Source organism: Pteropus alecto, unplaced genomic scaffold, assembly GCF_000325575.1.
Source record: "Pteropus alecto unplaced genomic scaffold, ASM32557v1 scaffold59, whole genome shotgun sequence".
Classification (NCBI taxonomy): Eukaryota; Metazoa; Chordata; class Mammalia; order Chiroptera; family Pteropodidae; genus Pteropus; species Pteropus alecto.
The window spans coordinates 4,483,003-4,504,955 of record NW_006443292.1 but is presented as its reverse complement, the minus strand read 5'-3'; the positions used below and the strand labels follow the sequence as shown (position 1 = coordinate 4,504,955).

The 21,953-nt window shown below is 42.0% G+C and overlaps 1 protein-coding gene across 1 annotated transcript in view; it reads left to right on the top strand.

The window, feature by feature from the left end:
• Positions 1-236: 236 nt before the first annotated feature.
• Positions 237-21,953, top strand: part of CERS3 (ceramide synthase 3) — a 73,427-nt gene continuing 51,710 nt past the window's right edge. Inside the window, exons 1-5 of the mRNA XM_006924152.1 lie at positions 237-409; positions 7,683-7,797; positions 14,002-14,120; positions 19,503-19,560; positions 20,534-20,584. Of these exons, the coding sequence (XP_006924214.1) occupies positions 237-409; positions 7,683-7,797; positions 14,002-14,120; positions 19,503-19,560; positions 20,534-20,584 (516 nt within the window). The remainder of the gene's footprint in view (positions 410-7,682; positions 7,798-14,001; positions 14,121-19,502; positions 19,561-20,533; positions 20,585-21,953) is intronic.

Below are 21,953 nucleotides of genomic sequence, written 5' to 3'. Positions count from 1 at the left end.
AACTTCAGTTTGTCATATCATGGCCAAAATTGTCCCAAGAGTATTAGCTGGGTAATTCATATTTAATGCAACAAAGAGTCATGAAACCCTTTCGGAGATGCTATTCCGTTCCGTTCTTCTCCCCCCCCACCCCCCGAATTCTCTGGTTTAGGTATTTTGAGTAAAATTCTCAATGTCATCTCAATTTTAAGTGTTTGTTTTACAAGTCTAACGTATTATTTGTTCATCTCTCTAGAATGTTCCAGACGTTTAAAGAATGGTTTTGGTTGGAAAGATTCTGGCTTCCTCCAACAATAATGTGGTCGGATCTCGAAGACCACGATGGACTCGTCTTTGTGAAACCTTCTCATTTGTATATGACAATTCCGTACGCGTTTGGCTTGCTGATTATCAGACATTTCTTTGAAAAGTAAGTAGCGTTTTTCCTTCTCGCTCCTCTTCTTTGTCCCAGCTCTAGAATACGAGTTCACAGAATCGAAGGCACAAGCGTGACCGAGAAGCTAAACAAATAACAATTAAAAACGCCATCTCCTAGAGTCCTTTCTTCTTACAGTAAAGAAACTTCGGTTTGAGAGGATCGCAGAGCTTATCAGGGTCAAGGACAGCCTGGGGTGGATATCCAGTGCACCTTGCATATGCCATGCTGTCTGACAGAGGATACGCATTCCCGAAAAGGCAGTGTTAGAAGTGTCTATGACCAGGGAACGCATTACCATTCGAGAATGCCTATAAAATAGCAAACACAGCTCGTTAAAGACCAAGCTTGATACCGCTTTATCGCATAGTTTATTTTAAATGTTTATTAAAAGTTTTAATAGCAGCCCTTCGTTCCAAAGTATAAGAAAATCAAATAATACATATTTATACGCTTTCTCAGAAAAAATAAACTTCTTCGTTTTGTTAATTTAATTTAAATAGATATTACTTCCATCCTCTTTAAAACTGGACTAGTGCTGTGATAACAAGAGATAAATGTTCATCTGTAATCTCCGCACTTGTCTCTATTTCAAAAAACTGTTATTAGCACATTAATTTTTTTGGAGCAAAAAGAATATTCGGATGTCAAGAGTTGGAAAAACTTAAGACAAAACCTGATAGAGATCGTTCTGTCCAAGACTAACCGTAATGCAGATCATATGTTTGTGACCATTTGCAGGGTCCTTATCTTGAGGGTTCGTTTGACCAACTCTGCAAAAGGTTTTTTGCAAAATAACATCTTCACTTGGGCCAACAATGTGCTATCGCTCTTGGGAGGAAGAGAAAGCCCCTGGATACCACTAAACCCTAGCTGAGAACATCTGAAAATGTTCTTCCTTTCTGACAGTTCATTCTCCTGACTTTTTTTACTCATATGTTTGGATTTGTCAAAGAACGCATAAATAAACAAAGTAGAATTTTGCCACCGCGCTACCGGATTAGCTAGTTACCCTTTACTGTCCTTTACTTGTTTTTCTTGCATGTGTCTGGTCTTTGAATCTGGCATCCAGGCCCTTTATTTATTTGCATTGCAGACTTCCTCCTTTTCAGCGGACAGTTCCGTTTTGTTGTTGTTGTTGTTGTTGTTGTTGTTTTTTTTTTTTTTAATGTTCTGATCAGGACAGTGAACTAGAAAATTCTTTTTCTTGCCAAAGCAGCACAGCTGTGGAGGACCAACCTGTTACTGTCCGTCTTGGCCCTCCAACAACAATCAGGAAGGAATGCAGTCCTAATTCCTAGGACCGTTCTTGCTGCTTCTCAAGGGACTAAGTAAAGTCTATGTCATCTTTCCTGTGTCCTTATAACTGTAATTCCTAGTAACTCACCCTTAGCTTTTTCCATTTTATGACACTACAGAAAACAGTGTCTTAACCTCTTTTAAGGCAGCGGAAGGAAAGAAAAATGTGAGAAAGAAATCATGCTTTTCGAAGTATAAGTTTATATCTTTCCCAGGGCTTCTGTATCATTTGTATTAGATTAGACCACTGATATCATACATAAAAGATGAAAGGGCTGATAGCAAATGTAAAATTTTCTGAACTAAAAAATTTATGTAAATTCGACACTACGTTTCGGCATATACTATGGCATATTTATCATGAGAAAGCGTCTTTTGTCCTGGACCGTGTTTATGTTATGCCTTCTCATTCTATAAAGTGACCAGGAGCTTTGGCTGCTCATTTTTGTCCTTTAGCCCTAGCCAGGAGCCATTTACAATCGGGAAGTAATGTCCCTTCCCATAAAAGCAAGAGCGGAGAAGTCCGATAAAGAACAGACTGGCAGGTCATTTGAAAGGATTCCCTTTCCTTACAAATTTGAGTTCGTGACTTATGTTCGATGTATGGTCTAGAATAGCTGTTTCTAACTAGTTCATGCGGTCTCTTCTATGCGTTCTTTTATGTGTCTGGAGCGTGATTTAAAGGGGATCTAAGCTACTCAGACTTAAATCCTTGTGGAATAAACACATTATCTCATAGTAAATCATGGTCCCAGCAGAGTCCGAGGCTGGGGCGGAGTCGGGAAAACCAGAAGGCAATCGTTTTTTCTTTTACTTAGTCGTGTGATGAATAGATTGCCACCTCTACCATGTCCACTGAGCAAAATCGGGCGTTATGTAAAGAGGGGTAGGTGGAGCAATCCGAAAAGCAGCTCGAAAAAGATTGCTACTCACTGTCCCCAGTTGAAACAGTCTCTAAACACGCAGGTTAGACTTCAGTGTTATCTGAGGTCACGTTGCTGCAGATACTTTGTTCTCCCGTATAAAAACCCTCTGACAAAGTCTGGTCAGAGAGGCTTCGAACGCTGAGGAACTAGGAAGCATTCATGGCAGCTGGCTCTCGTTCCTATTTAGGAGAATTACTTAAACTTTATTTGCTTAATAGATGCCGAGGTCCGCTTTTCTTCTATGCTATAAAAAGATTTTTGAAAGGCGGGGAGAGGGAGTCTGGCATTGCCAGACTTTCGGCTCACAGTTAAGTGATACAGTACCAGGTGAAGAGGGGGCTCTTGGGGGTGTCTGAATGGGACACCCCAGTTCTGAGAGCCCGGTTCTGCCGCAGTAGCAAACCTCAGAAACCCTTTCCTGGTAATGAAGCACACTTTGAACCATTTACGTGGGAGCAGAAGTTCGTATTCTTTTTTCTTCCTTTGGCCTTTTTTTCCTATTCCATTTCAATAAAATGAAAGTTCAGGCAAGATCATCTCTAAGATTCTTTTAGAGCTAAGGCCTCTCATTTCCTTTCTATTTTCCGTTCAGTTTATCGGATATTTATTGTGCTGCTTTCTCCTCTCCTTCTTCAAAATAGATTTTGAATCGAGTATCTGTTCATGTTTATTTACGCTTCCGTTAGATGAAGTGATTGATTTTCTAGATTTATTCGAAAAGGAAAGATAATGCTGAAGTAGAGAACTGTATTTATATATTTCCTCTTTCTACTAAAAATGTCATTTCTGTGCTTGAATCATGGACATTTTAAAAACAAGACCACATTTCTCTTTCTTGCTTAAATTCATGTAGATATGCTCCTCATATTAGCAAGGGTGCTATGGACGTGTATTATCCACTCTGTATAGTTAGCACATAACTTACGCTCACGTGACCCTCTGGGAGGCAATGTTATACTTCACTTGACTTTGAGATTGACTGTATTCCCTTGTGGCATAAATCATCTTGGCTCGGTTCTGCTTTGCTTTTTCATTTTTCCTAATTTCTTCATTTCTAACATTTGAGGAGCTAGCACTGAGTGAATATGATTGGGAACCTTACCATATTAAACTTTTTTGTATTTGTGTTATTTTGCTACTAAAGACAATGAGTGTATTCTCCAATAAAATTTCTCAACTAGTAAGTTGGATAAATGAACCAATTCCATTATTTACCCAGAACCCTGTCAGAATACGTTTTTTTGAGACACTGTTAGTTTTAAGAACATCTTAGTTTTTGTTTTATGTAGACTTTTTAGGAAAGGGGGAATTAATCATATTCTTCAAATCATAACATGCTGTCTTTGGTCTGTATAGGGTTTCTCTTGATTGATTGGTTTGAATTAATTGTTTACTAATTACCTTTCATCCCCATCTCCTAGTCCCCTTCTTGCTGCCGAGTTCAGATATACTTGGTGGCATTTTGTTCGTATGTCCCAGTAAGCTAGGTACATAAACATAAATCGTATGTATTATTAGTTAACATAAATGGTATAGCGATAAGACCATATTCTATTTCTTTTTTTAAAATATGGCACTGTGTTTTACGATCTATCCACATTGCTCTGGGTACATCTGGTGCATAATTAGTTTGTTTTTATATGTCTCTGAAGTATATGGGTCGTTTCCAGGAGCACTTAGTCCATATGAAAGTTGAGTTGTTTTATACATATTATCAGATTATCTTAGGAAATTTTTTATTCGATTTCTGTGGTTATAAAAAAAACGAATCGGAGGGCTAAGTGATCATTCGGAACTAAAATTTCCAGCCTTTAATTGAACACAGAAAGTCTCAAGTACAAGCGTGGATCAACCTGGCAGAAGATAGAGCCTTTGTTAGAACTGGAAGATGAATAGGGACATATTATTTTTTAAATCAGCTTTATTGAGGTATGATTTATATACAGTAAAGTTCATCCAGAATCTGATGCATTCTGACAAACGTATACACTTACGTTACCATCACCACAGTTATGATATGGGAGGTTTTCATCAGCTGAAAAACTCCCCACAACCCCATTCAGTCGGTCTCCTCCCCAAATACGAGCTCCTGGCAACCACTGACATACTTCTGTTAGTCTAATTTTGCCTTTTCTGGATTTCCTGTAAATGGAATCGTATAGATCACAATCTTTGTGTCTGACTTCTTTCATTTAACGTAATGCTTTTGAGATCCTTTTTTTTATGTTCTGTGTATCAGTGATTCGTTGTCATGCCAACTCATCTTTCATTCTATTGATAGAACGCAATTTATTTATCCTCCAACTAGTTGATGGACATTTGGATTGTTTACAATTTGAGGCTATTATGAATAAAGTTGCTATGAACATTTGAGTACAGGAATTCGCGTGGGCATATGTTCTTATTTCTTCTGGTAAATAGCTAAAACGTTTGCTCTTCACAGACCTCATTAATGTTTGTATATGCATACGGTGGATTATCAGTCGGCAAGAAAAAGGGATGAATTCCAAATACATTCACACACATGGACGGAACTCAAAAACATTAGGTCTGAAAGAACCCAGATATAAGTAACTACATATGGTATGATTCCGTTATATTTAATATCCAGGGAAGGCAAAGCTATAAAAATGGAGGATAGATTAGTGGTTACCTAGGGCAGGAGTGAGACAGAACAGGGATTAACAGTAAATACATGTGAAGAATCATATTGGGGTGATGAAAATGTTCTAAAGCTGATTCATGGTGATGACTGTACATCTTGGTAAATGTACTTGAAAAAAATCACTGAATCGTATTCTTGAAAATGGTGAATTTTATGATATCCAAAAAATACATTGAGAGTTATTTTTTAAAAGATGTAAATAAAATGAAAAGACAAACCACAGACTGGGAGAAAATATATGAAAAATATGTTTCTATTTTATCAGATATATGTGTATATCTGATGAAGGACTTAAATTCACAATATATAAAGAACTTTTATAACTGAATAATAAATAACTTGATTTTTAAAACGGGTAAAAAGATTTGAGCAGACACTTCAACGAAGAAGATATACAAATGGCAAGTGAACACATGAAAAGATGTTTAACATAATTAGTATTTAGCAAAATGTAAATTAAACCCACTGAAAACTGGAGGTTCACAAAAATGGCCGAGTAAGGACCTGTGAAAATTCTCTCCTCCACAAAAGCAGTCAGAAAACTGGCAAACATTGTCAAAATCAACTTCTTAGAATTAAGAATTAACCAAAGGCTTTCAGCAGCCCGGCGAGTGTTATTCGAGAAAACAGCCTTCTCTTGGTAAAAACAGCAAGCTTCGTGTCGTGTTACCTTGCTCTGTTCCTGTCCTGTGCTTTTTACCTCTGTAGCAGCCTTGAACGACCAGCAGTCTGCAATTTCAGTGGAAAGCATCAGCCTGGCGGCCACCAAAGGGGACAGAGCAGCTTCCTTATCAGAGAGTTGTCACTGTTTGACTGTCCGCTGGTCCCCTGGAAGACACTGTTCACAAGGCCATCTTTATGTGACCTGACTGAGAACTCCCCATTAAGAAGCCTTTCCTTGGGGGTGTTCGTCTAAAACAATTAGAGGCAATTGATTAACTTTGGGAAGGTTTAGCTGGAAAGTAGGATGTCCATAGGGGACTTTGAAAAGTTCCGACATATTCTTGGAAATCAGAAGGCCACAGTCATTCATAGAGCTTTGGGCTTGCCTGCAGCTATCCACGTGTTCAGCAAGGACCTGGAAGGGCCTAAGCTCTCGCTTCCAGAAGACTTTGTGGCTCTGTGCAAGCCGGAAGTGAAGGCCAAAGCAGAATGGTCCACTGCCCTCTAGGCAGAAGAGTAAAAGGAAATAGAAGAATCGATCAACGCAATAAATCAAATCGGTCTAACAGACATCTATAGAACACACCACCCAATAACGGCAGAATACCCGTTTCTCTCCTGTACACAAGGAACATTCTCCAGAGTAGACCATATGTTAATCCATAAAACAAGTCTCGATAGAGGTGAACGGATTGAAATTATACAGAGTATGTCTTCTGACTACAATGAAATGAAGTTAGAAGTCGGTAACAGAAAGAAATTAGGAAATCAGCAAAAATGTGGAAATTAAGCAACATACTTCTAAATAACCAATGGATCAGAGAAATCGCAAGGTGAATTAGAAAATACTTTCAGATGAATGAAAGAGGAGAAGGCACCAGAATTTATGAGAGCAGCAAAAGCAGTGCTTAGAAGGAAATTTGTAGCTGTAAACATCTATATTAAAAAAGAAGGATCTCAAATCGATAAGTTAAACTTCTACTTGAAGGAACTAGAAGAGATAGAGAGCAAACTAAACTTCTAAGATGCAGAAGTTAGGAAATAATCAAGATTAAAATGAAAAAATCAATGAAAGTCATTGCACACCCAATAAAATTGCTGAAATTTAAAAACCGGCAGTGCCGAGTGTTGGCAAAGGTATGGAGTAACCGGAAGTCGGGCACGTTATTGGGTGGAATGCAAAACGGGGCAACCGTTTTGGAAAACGATTTGCCAATTTCTTATAAAGTTAAATGTACATTTGCCATACCACCCATCAGTCCCGTTCCTAGATATTTACCCAAGAGTCTTGCCATTTTCTTCATAAGTTACAACTTCTCATAGGAACATAGTAATTTCCGTAAGATAATATCACCAAATAAAACTTTTAATATCAAAACTATTATTCTAATCTCTGAGAGTCTTAAAAATGAAGCTCTAAGTGGAACAGCTTATCCCAATGCCTGGATCTTGTGTATAAATATACTTGGGTTTACATAAAATGGATTTTAGAACCGTGCGAGTCTCTTATTTTCTTAAGTTATCGCTTATATAAAAGGTCTCAAAATTTGTTCTCCTTGAACTTCTACGAAGCTGATGTCGGCTGGAGGTCGCCTGATGACGACATGAGCCAGTGACTGAGTTTCATTTGTAATCTAGAGTTGCAGTGAGTTTTCTGGTGTCATTGTGGATTTAGTCTCCGTTTTTGAACTTACTTTCTTTCCTATGTTTGCAGGTTTATTGCCACACCTCTAGCAAAAACATTTGGCATTAAAGAGAAAGTTCGAAAGAGCACACCAAACACTGTCTTAGAGAATTTTTTCCAACATTCCTCAAGGCAACCATCTCAAGTAAGTGCAAATTCTGTGTGTTGGGATTTAAAAATCTCCTTTCTCAATATTTCAGTCATCTGTGGCTTACCTCATCTGTGCGAGAAATCTCTTCCTGTTAACTGGCAACTAATTTGATTCATTTGGATTTTTCTTCTCTATGGACAGGTTCTATAACGTTCCAAGCGTAATATAAAACGACGGGTATTAATAGTTGAATTATTGTGTACAACTCCGATGCCGAACACGAAAAAGTAATGCCATCGTTTGAGTATAAAGATCAAAGTTTAATTTTAATGGTAGGATATATACAGCGTGTACTAATCAAGAAAGATCACTGTTAAGACAGAGTAGCCCGTAGCTGATACTTTTGATGATTGTGACACCATTAATATACGTTACACACATTATGAAAGTGTCCATTGAGGTCACTTTCGTGTGGAGACACTTTGTTTTATCCAAGGCCCCGACACACTCAGATATATGCTGTGCCTTTGCCCTACCCTGGAGAGAGAATTTTTAGGAGAGCCATAATTATCCTCACCATGTAGCATGTATGTACTTCATGAAATGTCATAGTGTGCTGCATATTCATGTACCATAGAAAAAGGTTTTAATCTAATAGTCATAAAAAAATAGTGTCTGCGCAGGTCTAGTTTCTTTATACCTCCACAATTAAAAGGAGAGATGAAATCAGCTTCTCCAAACGTGGCACACTCACCGTGATGAACACAGACAGTGATCACTAGTCATTTTAAAAAGTCAAGAGTTTATGCTAACGGACTTAGGACAGGTAGATTTTTCAGGGTCGTGAACTTTATTTGCTGAATTCAGTTGCTTCTGCCACGACCGTGTCTGTCCTCGGTGCGCGGGGACCTGTGCCTGAACTGGGCAGTTGGGCCGGAGGCAGAGCATGCGGTGTTGCTCCCGGCCGGCTAGCGCTGTCTCGAGCTTGTCCTGCTCCCGGCTTTTGTATTTGACTTCTTTTTTCTTTTTTCTAAAATGAGGACCGTGTGATAGGCTCTCTCCACATGTTCCTTATTTCCACGTGCCCTTAAAGGTGGCAGTTGTTCATGTAAATATCGCTGTTTCCACTGGCAACAATGATGGCTGAGCCTCATTTTACATTTTTTTTTTAAATTCTTTAATGTCACCATTCTATGTTTTTCAAAAGGGACATGATTAAGCAATGTTTGTGAAAAATTAGGACGCTTTCAGAGAGTCCTTGTTATCATTCTCATTCTCTGTTTCTGTTCAAGACTAACCAGCTTTGGCAGTACCTCGTGTAAAACGTGAAAAATAGTGCTACACTTGCTGTTGCAAGACTTTCAAGTCAACTTCCTTAGGGTATTTAAAATTAGGTAAAAAGTTTGATCCTTGTCAAGTTTCCTTACTATGAAGAGACAATAACCCTGTGACAGTTAAAGAGAGGCTGAAAGAGATTTAGAGACTAAGTAATCTTTCCTTTTCGTGACCGAGGTGAGGAAACCATGACCTTGGACAGCTCATTTCCCGCCAGAGGAAATGAGCTGTCCAAGGTCATGCGGCCTGTTCGTGGCCAAATCTGTAGCTGGCAGCCGGCCCATGGTCTCCTGCCCGGTGCTGTTCCTATTATGCCCAGGTCACTTCTTTGTCTGCGAACAGAATGTTAGGAATATATTTCAAAGGCTGGAAGTCATTGTTCTAACTCGATCGACACACAGTACGGTTTAGTGTAGATATAATTTGGACATGTGCAAGAGACAAAAGAAGAAATGTTACACACCAACCCCAAAGTATTAGAAACCAAGAAGGTTAAGGAAAATAATGAAGATTTCTCCTTTACATGACCCGTAGACTGCAAAACTGAGTCAGTGTTTGTATAGCCGCTGATCGAGACAGATCGTCCAGTAAAATGCTCACAGACTGAAAGCACTAGAACTTGGGAAGACAGAATATGGTAGAGGAAGGTAAAGTACATGGCTTAATAGTGATTTCAGATGTGAAACTAAAATAATCTCGTAATACCTCCACGTATTAACTTGGCCAGTGTCAGACAGATAGCGTTTCGTCTGTATTTTGTCATCCAGAAGGTCATAAATCTGTCTGAGGTAAGACAGGTTGCTCAGGAGACTCAGAAATGTTTCGTGCTGTTTCAAGATATGGGTATTACCTCTGACGAAGTATTCCAAACCTATAATGGTAGAACGTTGTCATGGTAATACATGTGGGTAACACATGACTTTCTGGAAACAATTGAGTATGCGGATCTGAGGATGCTTCCTCAGCTGTTATAGATGACACCAATAAAAACGAAAACATTTCAGTGTATACTGTATCGATCGATCCTCGGCCGGTTAGCACAGAAGGATATCACGTGGTATTGACGAGGCCCCGAAGTACTGTGCACATCAACTTCCCGTGAGAGTTTCGATCTGTGATTTTGCACGATTCTTTTGGGATTGTGTATGGGCAGCTGTGTGTCCATAATTTATCTACGTGTTTATGTCTCTCTTTATATATATATATATTTCTCTCTCTCGATAACAACTTCAAGATGTACTGTTGGGAGAGAGCCATGATAACAGACCAGCAACTCTTTCCAACAGATCAATTATTCTGTTATTGATAAAATAACCGAGTAACAGACAAACTTATTATCTAGCCCTTTTCCACAGCAAAAACACAATGAGAACCGATGTAGAAAAAATAAGTCTGTCCTTCTGGAAGAGATCTAAAGAACACGTGGCTTCGTGAGGCTGACATTAAGCCAGTTACTGTGGCTCACGAGGGCATTCCGTTTTGCCGGCTTGTCGCATCCCTAGATTCAAGCATTTTTAGAGCAAAAAGCTCTCTGGTTTAGTTGATTTTGCAGGTGAGACATGGGAGCGCCAGAGAGGTTGGTCATTTCTCTCTCTACTCTCGGAGGTTGGTTTTGGACCCAGGGAGCGAGGTCCCTCGGCCCCCGTTCCGAGCTCTTCCTCGAGGCCACACTGCTTCTCCTTGAGGCTCTGCCTCGAGTTTATCCCTTCGCTCTCCAGAGTGTCCAGGCTAAACACAGCGATTGTGAGGACAGACCGTGCGGTCTGTACGCTGGCTGCTGCAGACTGTCCGTCGAGATGGGCAGATTAACGGCTCTGTGCCTCGGCGTCCCCGTTCGTGCGGTGAGCACAATAATACTGCTTAAGGATGGAACCGAGGACTCAGAGTCGCACCTGATGCAGTAGATGTCCAGTGACGGTCAACTGCTGTGACCTAGTCAGTGCCTCTCACGCCGACTCCTCTTTCCAACTTAAAAGGGAAGATCACGTGTTTCTTAATTATCCTTGTGTCCCTTCCCATAACATCTGGCACAATTTTCTGTGCATGGTAGGTGACGAACGAATGCTCATTTCATGTATTAATAAAAGAAAATGCTTCTAGAGACGTTCGTTTCCAATAACGCTCATCCAGTGGATGAGCCAGTATGGCCAAGACTGACTTTCAACCAGATTCAACTGTGCTCCAAAAAAAAAAAAAGACAACTCAGAATCACGTTCGATCGCTGTCTTCTAGATTCATTTATTGAACGGATATCTGTAGAAATGATGGGATCATCAAATCAGATTGTTCTCAGATATGGAAAAATTCTAGTGTAAGGACAGTGACGTTGATTTGCGCACAGCCAGATCTCCGGAGCCTAGAATGCGGCCTGGCACTAGTCGGGGGGCGTGGGAGGTGGGCAGGGAGGGAGGCGTACCAAGCCTTTCTGGGTGATCGAATGAATAAAGCATTTAAAACAGTCAAACTAGACCCGGAGCCCTATCAGTCCAAGCAACACCATTTGAATTATGTCTTTCGTTTGGGGGAGTCTCTTCATGGTGGCAAATTATTTTACAGAAGGAGCACTTTTTCCTTAAATGGTTTTGTCCGTGGTCCAGCCACAGTCTCCAGCACTGGCATGGCAGGTGTAACGCGTTCGTTTGTGTAACGCGTTCACCCCGGGGAGCCCCCAGACCCTAACCATTCCCATGGGGCATCCTGCTGTCGTTGTGATTTGCACAGGGGACCAGAGTTCCGTGCTCAAGGCTACACAGCTAGGAAGCACCAGAGCTGGATATTCTGCCTGTCGCCCCGCCACCTGCTGGGTCCTTTCTTCCGGAGAGGGAGCGTGACGAACATGGGACTGCCCGGCTTGGGGGCGCGACCCTAGCCACACCGACCCTCCTCTCTCGGTGTCTGCACGTGCTCCCTGCTCACCCACGCTGTCCTCCCCGGGCGACCTCGCATGCCGGTCCCCCTGCCAGGACACTCTCCTCCCTCATCCTCTCTTTCTCGGGGCATTTTTCGGGGTTCAGCCGAAGTGTCACTTCCAGGAACCACCTGCATAGAGCGAGGTCCCACGGTGTCCTCCTCTCCCGCCATCTCACAGTTCGTGATATTTCATGAGAATTTTTGGTTTTATTTTCGTTTCTTCTTTACCAGACGAACTTGACCCTGGGCAGGGGAGGCCCATATCTGTCCCCTTCCTTTGCTTCTCCAAATGCTGACACACGGCCCGTGAGGAGTAGGCACCGATAAGGAGTTGCCAACTCGGTTTCCTCAGAAACACGGGAACAAAACAACAGTAAAAAATAAACAAACAAACAAACAAACAAAGAACAAAAACCAAACAAAAAACAGCAACTAAAACAATAACAGACGAACCCTTGCCTTATAAAGGAATAGGTGTTAGGGCATTTTAGGGAAACGGTGCGCTACGGGCTGAGTCCCGTTTTTGTTTGGTTTGGTTTTGTTTTTTTGTTTCGTTTTTCTTCTCTCAGGTGGAATAACGGGCTGGCAGTGCCGGAGGCGGGTGGGAGCTGCAGTCAGCCCTTCGCCAGGCCTCAGCCTGAGAGCTTCCTATGGGTTTTATCCGCTGTCGCACTATAAACCTGAACAATTACACAGACCGAACACAATAGCACAGCAGAAGCGACACGCGCACTCACAGTCTGTCTTGGGGTCCGGCCAGCGGGTATCCCCAGGGTTTGTTTTGCCTTCACGCAAGTCCACGATTGGTTTAAATTTATTCTGAGGTATCTGGTCCACGTGAAGAAAACCTGGCGACTTCGCATCGAAATTCTGGGCCCACGCTTTCATCGTGGGCCACAGCTTGGGGACGGCGCGTGTGTATTTCTGTTTGCTGCGTCCGTGTGGCTTTTGCTTGTCTCCTCAGCACCGAAGCTGAGGGTCAGTTTGGTGCGATTTTATTTTTCTCATAGCGAGTTGAGAGGAAGTTGAAGTGTTTCTCATACTCACATTGGAAAATGGAAGATCGAGAGGACCGGTGTTTTTAAAAAAAAATTACAGAGCTCACGTCACTGTGGAAGTCAGAGAAGTGAGTTTTAATATACGAAACTATTAAAAGGAGGAGAACTCGAAATCCAACCCTGAAACAGACCTGGTCATTTCTGTTTTTTGTCTGGCCCGAGGAGAACTTCAAGTTTGTGACCTTCGCGCTAATCCATCGTTGATATTGTTTCCAATTTTAATCATAACCCACAACTCCTGCTCCCCAGGGAGGAGCCGTCATCATCATTATATTCTGTGATCGTTATTTTTATGATCGGAATTATTTCAGAGCCCAGTTTGAAATAGACTTTACGTCTGATCAAACATGAAAGTGATGGCCAACTCCTATTTGCGTTTCTCCCGCATTATCTTTTGGAGCTAGTAAAAAAATCACAGAATTTAGACTAGTAAAATAACAGAACACGTACTAGCCTAAATTCTCACTCTCTCTTTGCTGCTAATTTAAGTCTTAGACGAGTTACCAGAACTCGCAGGTTTCCAGTTTCCTCATAGGAAAAATGAAGATATGGGATTTGATTGACATCTTAAATGATATGCTCTACCTGGTACCCTAAAAAAACTTAGGAGGTCCTAAATAAAATTGAGCTGAATGAGTGAGCTCACACATGCAATTCGAACATATGGGTTGCTACCAACTTATAGAGAATTGATCTCTTTCAGTAACTCAGAGTTCTGGGATGCTAACATTCTTCCCATTGTGTGTGTGTGTGTGTGTGTGTGTGTGTGTGTGTGTGTGTGTGTGTGGTTTCATAGCAAAAAAAAAAAGATAAATTTACTGGCTCAAGGTCAAATGCAGAATCTGTCTTCTCTCCATCGCGCGACCTCTCGTGACCCAATGTCACTGTCTCTTGACTGCCTGCCCGTCTGACTCTGCTCTTTATCACTTTATTCATTCATTTCATCCCTTTTCAGGATGATATTTATGGATTGGCAAAGAAGTGTAACTTGACAGAGCGCCAGGTCGAGAGATGGTTTAGGAATCGGCGGAATCAAGAGAGGCCATGCAGGATGAAGAAATTCCAAGAAGCTTGGTAAGAAAGGGTGTCTGAGCTTTTGAAACACGACAGTTTCACATGGAGCAGAAGGGGCATCTCAGACAGTCCTGCCTTTGGAGCAGGAGAGGTAGCAATCGAACCCTACTTTTTTCTCAGTCCAAACAAGCCATGAAGAAAAGCCGTCACCCAGCTTTGTCCCTTACCAGTTGGGTGTCGTAGGCTAGTCGCTCGTTTACCTTTTGTGTTCTGGTTTCCATCCCTGTGAAATGGGGCAAGCTATGGACTCTCCAAGATGAGCAGGAGATATTATATACTCATCTGGAAGTTCAGAAAAATCATAAAAATGCCTTAACTGGTGTTTATCTTTTCTAAGTTAGAGGTTGGCCCTAGTTCACAAGACTTTACCACCTGGCTCACGCCACCAACTGGGAGGTCTTTCTGTCTCACTTGGCTCATACCCCACCAGGCCCGTGGACGGTTGGTCGGGGCGGCCAGTTTCTCTGCATTTTCCAGGCTGCTTAGTGGGGGGTGGCGGGGGGAGTGGGGGTCTGGGACGGGCAGGCTGGGCCGGGGCACCAAGTAGCATTTTTTGCCAGAGCTGGCTACCTTGAATACATTCCGAGAACAGCGAGCTGCATCGCAGTTATTTTTGGTTTCCTTCGAACTCTGTTTTTGGTTTTTTTGATTGTTTGTTTTGGTTTTTTTTCTCCCCTGTAGAATACTGTAGTACTTCAGGCCACTCCCTTGGTGTCGCCAACTGACACCTGTGCAAAAATAGTGAACTAGGTCATCGCTCTGGTTTTGTTCCTCTTCTTTACACGTAGACAAATGCGTGCGGTTGGGTTGCGTTCGATGCCGCAGGCTGCACGTTCTACACATTCTGTTCCTTCTCTCTGCCTATTTCATAAGGTTCTCACATTGCCGAGTGACTTTCAACAGATATTTATGTGTTTCGATGGTGAAATAGATAGAGAGCTGATGTAAGACTCTCAAGTAAATAGACAGCCTGCGTGAGGCTAGGCTCTAATGGCTTCCTGTCATTTACCTGTATACTCCTGAGCACCGTCATCCAGGTATGAAACCGGTGGTGTTCAGAGGCCAAGTCTTTGGGGAGTCTTGAAACTCTCATTCCTCATCGCAGGCTTCCGTTGCCTTTCCCAAGATGGCCGTAGATATACGGCCTGGTTTGTCTTCTAAGTGCTTCTCCCTGATTTTTAGCTCTTGAGAGTTAATGTCGCGTTGCCACTGATATCAGCGTGGCAAGAGGGAACCTCTCTGACCCATCACCCCAAAACACTACAAAATGGAGCTGGTCTCACGTGACATCTTCCTGTGTTCCTGCGAATGATTCTCCTCTGAAAGGAAGTCCTCGGGCAGGGGCTGATTTTCTACCTCCGAGCTGAATCGTACTCCAGTGAAACGCTCTTCGATGTCCCAGCAACAGCGTGAGGCAGTCAGGGAGGGGGGCCAGCCCCGTTTAACCGATGAGAAGCTACGCGTCCGTCTAGTCTGTGGACCTGGCTGTTGGTGGGGCCATTGCGTTCCGGCCCTGTGATCTTCCCCTGATACGCCTTGTGCTCCCTCACGCTGTCCCTTGCCACCGAATGCTCCTCTTAGCAAGCAGGGAACCCCTGTGGCAAGGAACCGGGTTAACAGAGCCTGACATTTGGGAATCTGGCTGCTGGTGAGACCACTGAAAGCGGGCCACAGAGTTCAGGCTACAGGAGGGGATTTCAGGTTGCCATAATCAGCCACCAGGCACTGCAGAGGGTTGTACGATGCCTTCTCTGGACATGGCGCCCTCCTACCTGTCTGCGGTTCTCGATTTTAAGAGGGAAGGAAAAGTGGAAGGCTCGGTCATTGGCCATAAACTTCTCATCAGGAAGACGAGACTATCGCTTATGAAACCACGGCATCTGCAGTTACTACCCCCAGAGGCACATGGCCCTGGACACCTGCGGCCCAGTCACGTTTACCTGTGCTGTGGGCTTTCGGAGGAGATGGTGTCTGTGGGGCTGAATATGCTGGAAAGGGGCCTTTTAGAAAACTTAGGCGTGAGCTGGACCTTGAAGAATGAGTTAGATTTCCATAGGAAAAGAAAATGTGATCTGAAGGCAGCAGGAAATTATAAATGCATTCCAGAAACAGGACTGGGCCCGCAAGTAAAATTTAAGCTACCTCTTACTCATTAGTTACGTTACAGATTTCTTCCAAGTCGGAAAACTGTTAAACGTGGTTATGGGCTAAACGAATAGGCTCAAAGCAAAATGCTTTCATTGGGTCGGGGGGCTGCACTTCATGCCCTCAGCTTTGGGGTGTGCTGCAGGAATTTCAGCAAGAAACGCCCACCCTGGGTGTTTTGGAAACCTCAGGAACCTCACTTTCCAGCCCCGGGCTCTTCCAAATGACCCCGGCAGGCGGAAGCCCCTCCGCAGCACGGGGGCGGGTTAGTTGCGAGCAGCTTGAGTTGCGTGATTATGTCCTCGCTTACTTCCTGTAATGCCCCCTGAACCCCATTTCACAGTATTTCAGTACTTTAATTCCTAGTAGATCCTTTATTTTTAAGTCAAATTGCATATTAGCTGACCTCTTTTTTTGCTGTTATTTAATAAGCAATTACGTTTAGCAATGAGAGTTCATTAGAACAGGACCCAGTGACTTCTCAGTACCTGGCGTGTGTATGGGGGGGGGTACCCCAAGGTGAGGACCGGGTTGGCCCTGGGGCCAGTCCCCTGTTTGCTCTATTCCGCCTCTCACTCAGCCCCATCTCTGGCTCTGTCACCTTCTGTCCCCGATGGCCCAAGGTCACTCTGCCCAGTTCCTCGCTGAGTTTACCGTGTATTGTCATTTTCAACTGTGCTGTTCGGACCCGACTAGTCAATTTCTGGATTTTTTTTCGAGGGTTTTTTCCCCTTCCCAATTATTTTTTATCTCAGCCTTGTCTGGAAACAGAGGAACTTTTGCCACTTTAGGGTCACCGGAAGCAGGTAAGAGGCATCAGTAAGTACGTCCCCGAACCTCTTGTCGCTAGGGACGTGTAGCGGATCTGAAACTTTTTGGTTTCACGGCCCCTTCGCTTTCTTAAAAACTATTAAAAGACCTCGAAGAGTGTTTACTTGTTAGTCTGATACCTATCGATGATTACACTACTAGGAATTAGACCCGAGACATTTATAAAACGTAAGACCGCAGGACACAGGCACACACTTCAGCAGCTGTCAGTACAGCGATGCCATCGCATGTCGCATGTCGTGTGGCCTGTGGGAATCTCCACGGTACGCTTGTCAGGGGACGAGCGCAAGAGTTACATCACATTCCAGTGTCATCCTGAAAATATGTCAGGGGCCCCCCACGGACACCGTGACAACCGCGGGCATAGTGCGACGAAGCCCACCAGGACTGGTCCAGAAAGGTGTGAAACTTAGAATTTTATTCTTGGATCTGACCGTTTCTGTGCAGCCATAGATGGGTCCTGCGGTTTCTCTCACCTCCGTGTTCTTTAGTGTCCATCCTACCTGCTTTTAGGGTAGTCGTGAGAACGAGGCAATAATCCGTCAAAGGGGGCGGATTCTAGTACCTACTTCATAAGCTTATTATGAGGAAAAACGCAGTATGGCACACGTGCCTGGCACAGGGTCAACGGGTCGATATGTGTTTGAGAAACACGTAATGCGAGGTGGCGTGTGCCACCTCAGCTTATGGCTCCCTTTGGGGCCGGCAGGGCTTACCATCTCCCCTTTTTTGTATTTCTTGTTTGGCCAAGATAAGCAGGGAGCCCATAAATGCTCCCCGCATCTAAGCGTGAGCCTTTGCTGGACCGGCCATAAATAAAACAAGTTCATTTTATAAAAGGCCTTTTGGGTGTGTTTACGGTTTAACTTTCTGAGTAAGCGAAGCCCACCTTTTTCTCAATCAAAACAAGCCATGAAGAAAAGCTGTCACCTAGCTTATGTGACAACGTTCAGGAAACACTGCTGGATTCAGAGTCCAAAGATTCGGCCTCAGCTGTGTGACTGCTCGGCCGTGCTAGCTGGGGACACGTCCGAGCCTTTGTCAGCCTGGTTTTCCGTCTGCAAAGTGAGACTATGTAGATATTCTCTTTTCTTATTTTATCTTATAGGCAAGTTACACAAATGTAAGGAACAAATATTTTTTAAATATTGTTGCTTCAGCAATCATTAGATAAAATAACAGTAATTAAAAAAAGAACTTTTTACTTTGCAAAGCTATAAACATATACAAAATTAGAAAGACTATTATGCTATGTATCCATCACCAACTTTAATAATGATCAGCTCGAGGTAATCCTGGGTCATCTGTGCCCCCACCTGCTTCTCTCCCCCATCGCAGCTGTTTTTACGGGTCATATTTTTTTTTAGTTTAATTGAGATATAATCGACATATACCACTGTATAAATGTAAGATATACAGTATGATGGCTTGACCTACATATATTGGTTACAAGTTTAGTTAAAATTCATCATTTCACATAGATGAAAAAGAAAGATGAAAAAAAGTTTTCTTTCTTGTGATGAGAACTTTTAGGATCTACTGTCTTAGCCTTTTTCAGATGTACCACCCAGCAGTGCCGTCTACAGTGACTGTGCTGTACATCACACCCCCAGGACCTGTTTACCTTGTAACTAGAAGTTGGTACCTTTCGGCCACATTCATGCAATTTTGATTAAAGATCACTTTTAAAGCAGAGAGCAGACATCGTGTGATTTCCTTTATAAATATTTTAATATAGATCTCTAAAAGATACATACCACAGTACTTTTAAACATAATTGCCACACCAATATCATATCTTAAAAAAAATGTTTAATAACAGCAAATATTCGATTGGTATTTATTTTTTCTTGGTTGTCACATAATCTTCTTTGCGCTTTGTTTATTGACTCTTTTAAGTCTCTTAATTTATAGGCCTTCCTCTATACAACAGGGAAAGCATTCTTTCAAAATATGCTTTTCAGAGACAAGACTAAAGTCTGGCCACATAGAAACCTTTTCACTGGGAATTAAATGAGGACAAAATAAGTGTTTAGTTAATACTAATATCAAACCATCATTTATTTTGTGTTAGGAACTGGGCTAAGCACAATAATAGTAATAATCCAGTTGCCATTTATTGTTGTTTACTTCATACTAGACACTGCGATCGATATTTTCCATATATTATCTTCACCTCTTTTTACGTTTTTTGTTAAGTTTTGTTATTTGCATTTTACAGAGGAAGAAATTAAGCCTCTCTGAGTTTGAGTGACTCAAGCTAAAGTCATAGCCATCTAACAAGTGGCAGAGTTAGGATATCAACTTAGATTTGTCTGACTCCAGAATGTTCATTCTTTCTGTTATACCAAATGTTTTTCTCTAAAATGTCAATCACCTTTACAAGATTTTTTTTTTTTTTTGGCAGCTGGCGATTTGCATTTTACTTAATGATTACTATCGCTGGAATTGCGTTTCTTTATGATGTAAGTTGTCTTTTTGATATCTTTGATTGGAACCTGCCTTTAATCTTTATGATTCCTGCCTGTGATTTCCTTAGGATGTAATACTTCAAAAGATGACTAGATCTTAAACTTCTAATCTCTAGAATGCCTAGAGGAGTAGCAACTTCTGCATCTGTCTTTGTCTTTCGAAGCCTTCACTAAGCTTTGCATTTGCAAAGTTAATTTTTAAACATAATCTCTTTCTATTTCCACTCATGCAACCTATGCAACAACTAAACTGGACTCCTGACAACCTGGTGCATCCTCACTTTTGGATTTTAACACGTTTTAGTCCCTCTGACAGAAACGCCTTACACTTCCCACCTCTTTCTCTGCCTGTCACATTTCATCCAGTCCCATATCAGATGCCACTGTTCCATGAAGACTTTCATCATTCACCCATCAAAAACAAAATCTCTTCTTTCCATATTCCCTTTGCATCGTCTGTTTAAGTACTGATTAAACGATTATCTCATTAAGTGACGTGTAAATGTAATAGTAAATCGTTCACAGAAAATAGAAGATAATTGGCTTTTAGAGACTTCTCTCAAGATTCTTTTAAGATTTCTCTTAGGATATTTTATTGTCGCAGATACATCAAGATATTTTTATTACTACGGAAGCAGTCATCTAATTGGTTCTCATAATTTAACAATCTCGTTAGAAATTATTCAGAATGATTCTTTGAAATAATTTGCTCTGTGAGATAGGACCGATTTTGGTCCCAGACGCACTAGAAATTGTGAATGTCGCGGTGGCGTTGTATAGGAACATGTGTGAAAACCTACGGAGGGAGTGAGATGCTCAGCACCAGCAACAGAAAGGTGACAAAAATGCATTTACTGTGGTGTTTGCCACCCATCCGTGACATCAGCAAGAGTTTATGTTTTCTGTCGAAATCAGCCTTTGACTTGGACAAACTTATTTTTTCTCACTCGGCTCCTTGTCTTTTCAGAAACCTTGGGTATATGACCTCTGGGAGGTGTGGAATGGCTATCCAAAACAGGTAAGTCCCTCCGTTACTTCAGTGATCAGACCCCTCACATTGTCTGCTGATATAGGTGCTTTATATTAACCCCGTGGGAATTGGGATAGGAGAATTGGCACAAATTTTGATATTCTGGCAACAGTATTGTAAGTAACAAGCTTTCCTTTATTTCCGACAGTAACAAGCTATCCTTTATCTCCGACCCAGTGGTCTCATATTTTCTATCAGGATTCATGGAACTGGCAAGCTAACTTGCAAGTAGGATAAAATCAAACTCTTCCTTGTTCTGGAATTTCCTACTTCTATGTTCTCCAGTTCACTAGTGATTTTCTCAGCGGTGTCTAATCTACTATTAAACACATCTTTTGAGTTCTCAATTTTAGTTATTGTACTTTTCAGTTTTCAAATTTTCATTTAGTTCTTTTTTTTTTTTTTATGGATTCCAGTTTTCTATTGAATTGTCCCACATTTTAACCAAGTATTTAGAGTTCTCTTAAAGTTCAAGTCTGAGAAGCCCAATATCTTTATCACCCATGTGTCTGTTCTCTTTCTTATCCTGTACCTTTATGCTTGCTAACATTTGATTGAATGACAGACGTTGTTTATGAAAATTTATAGATGCTCAGGATGATATTACCTTCCTCCTAAGAGAATCGTCTTTCACCTCCGTTAGGCAATTAAAGTAGAGACAGATCACCTATATGTTTTTCTGTGACTGAGCTGATTCACTGTGGACTCCAGTCTTTTCGTGAGGGCAGATGTATTTACAACTCACCCATCTTCCTAGGATGTTTCTTATATTGGTTTTAAATAAAAGATAATAGGTTCTGGTCAAGATGACTAAGTAGGTGGACGCTGTTCTTGCTTCCTCCCATGACAGCATTAAAATAATAACTAAAATATATAATAATCACCCTGAAGAACCATTTGAAGACGAGATGAACGGAAGTCCAATAACTAAAGATATAAAGAAGGAGCCATCTCAAGACTGATAGGAGAGGTGGAGACAAGAAGCAAGGTTGGCCTTGCACCCACATGTGATGGTGGAGAATAAGTAGGGCTATCTCGGCTGTAGATGTCCCCCTGAACAGTGAGGGGCCCAAGCCCCACAACATCTGGCTGTGAAAGTCAGCCATCTGTCTGGGTGAGATTGAAGGCAATGGGAAATCCAGGCATCCTCTTAAAGGGCCCGCACACAAACTCTTACCCTTAGATGCTCACCCTGGGCTCTGGCAGAAGAACAGTGCCTACGGAAGTGCCAGAGTCATACAGTGAGAGACTGAGTGGCATCAGGAAAAGGGCTGGATAGACAGCTGCCATTGTCCTCATGTGGAGCCCCTCACCCCTCTCGCCCCAGCCAATCTGAATTTCCATTGGCCTGGTGAAC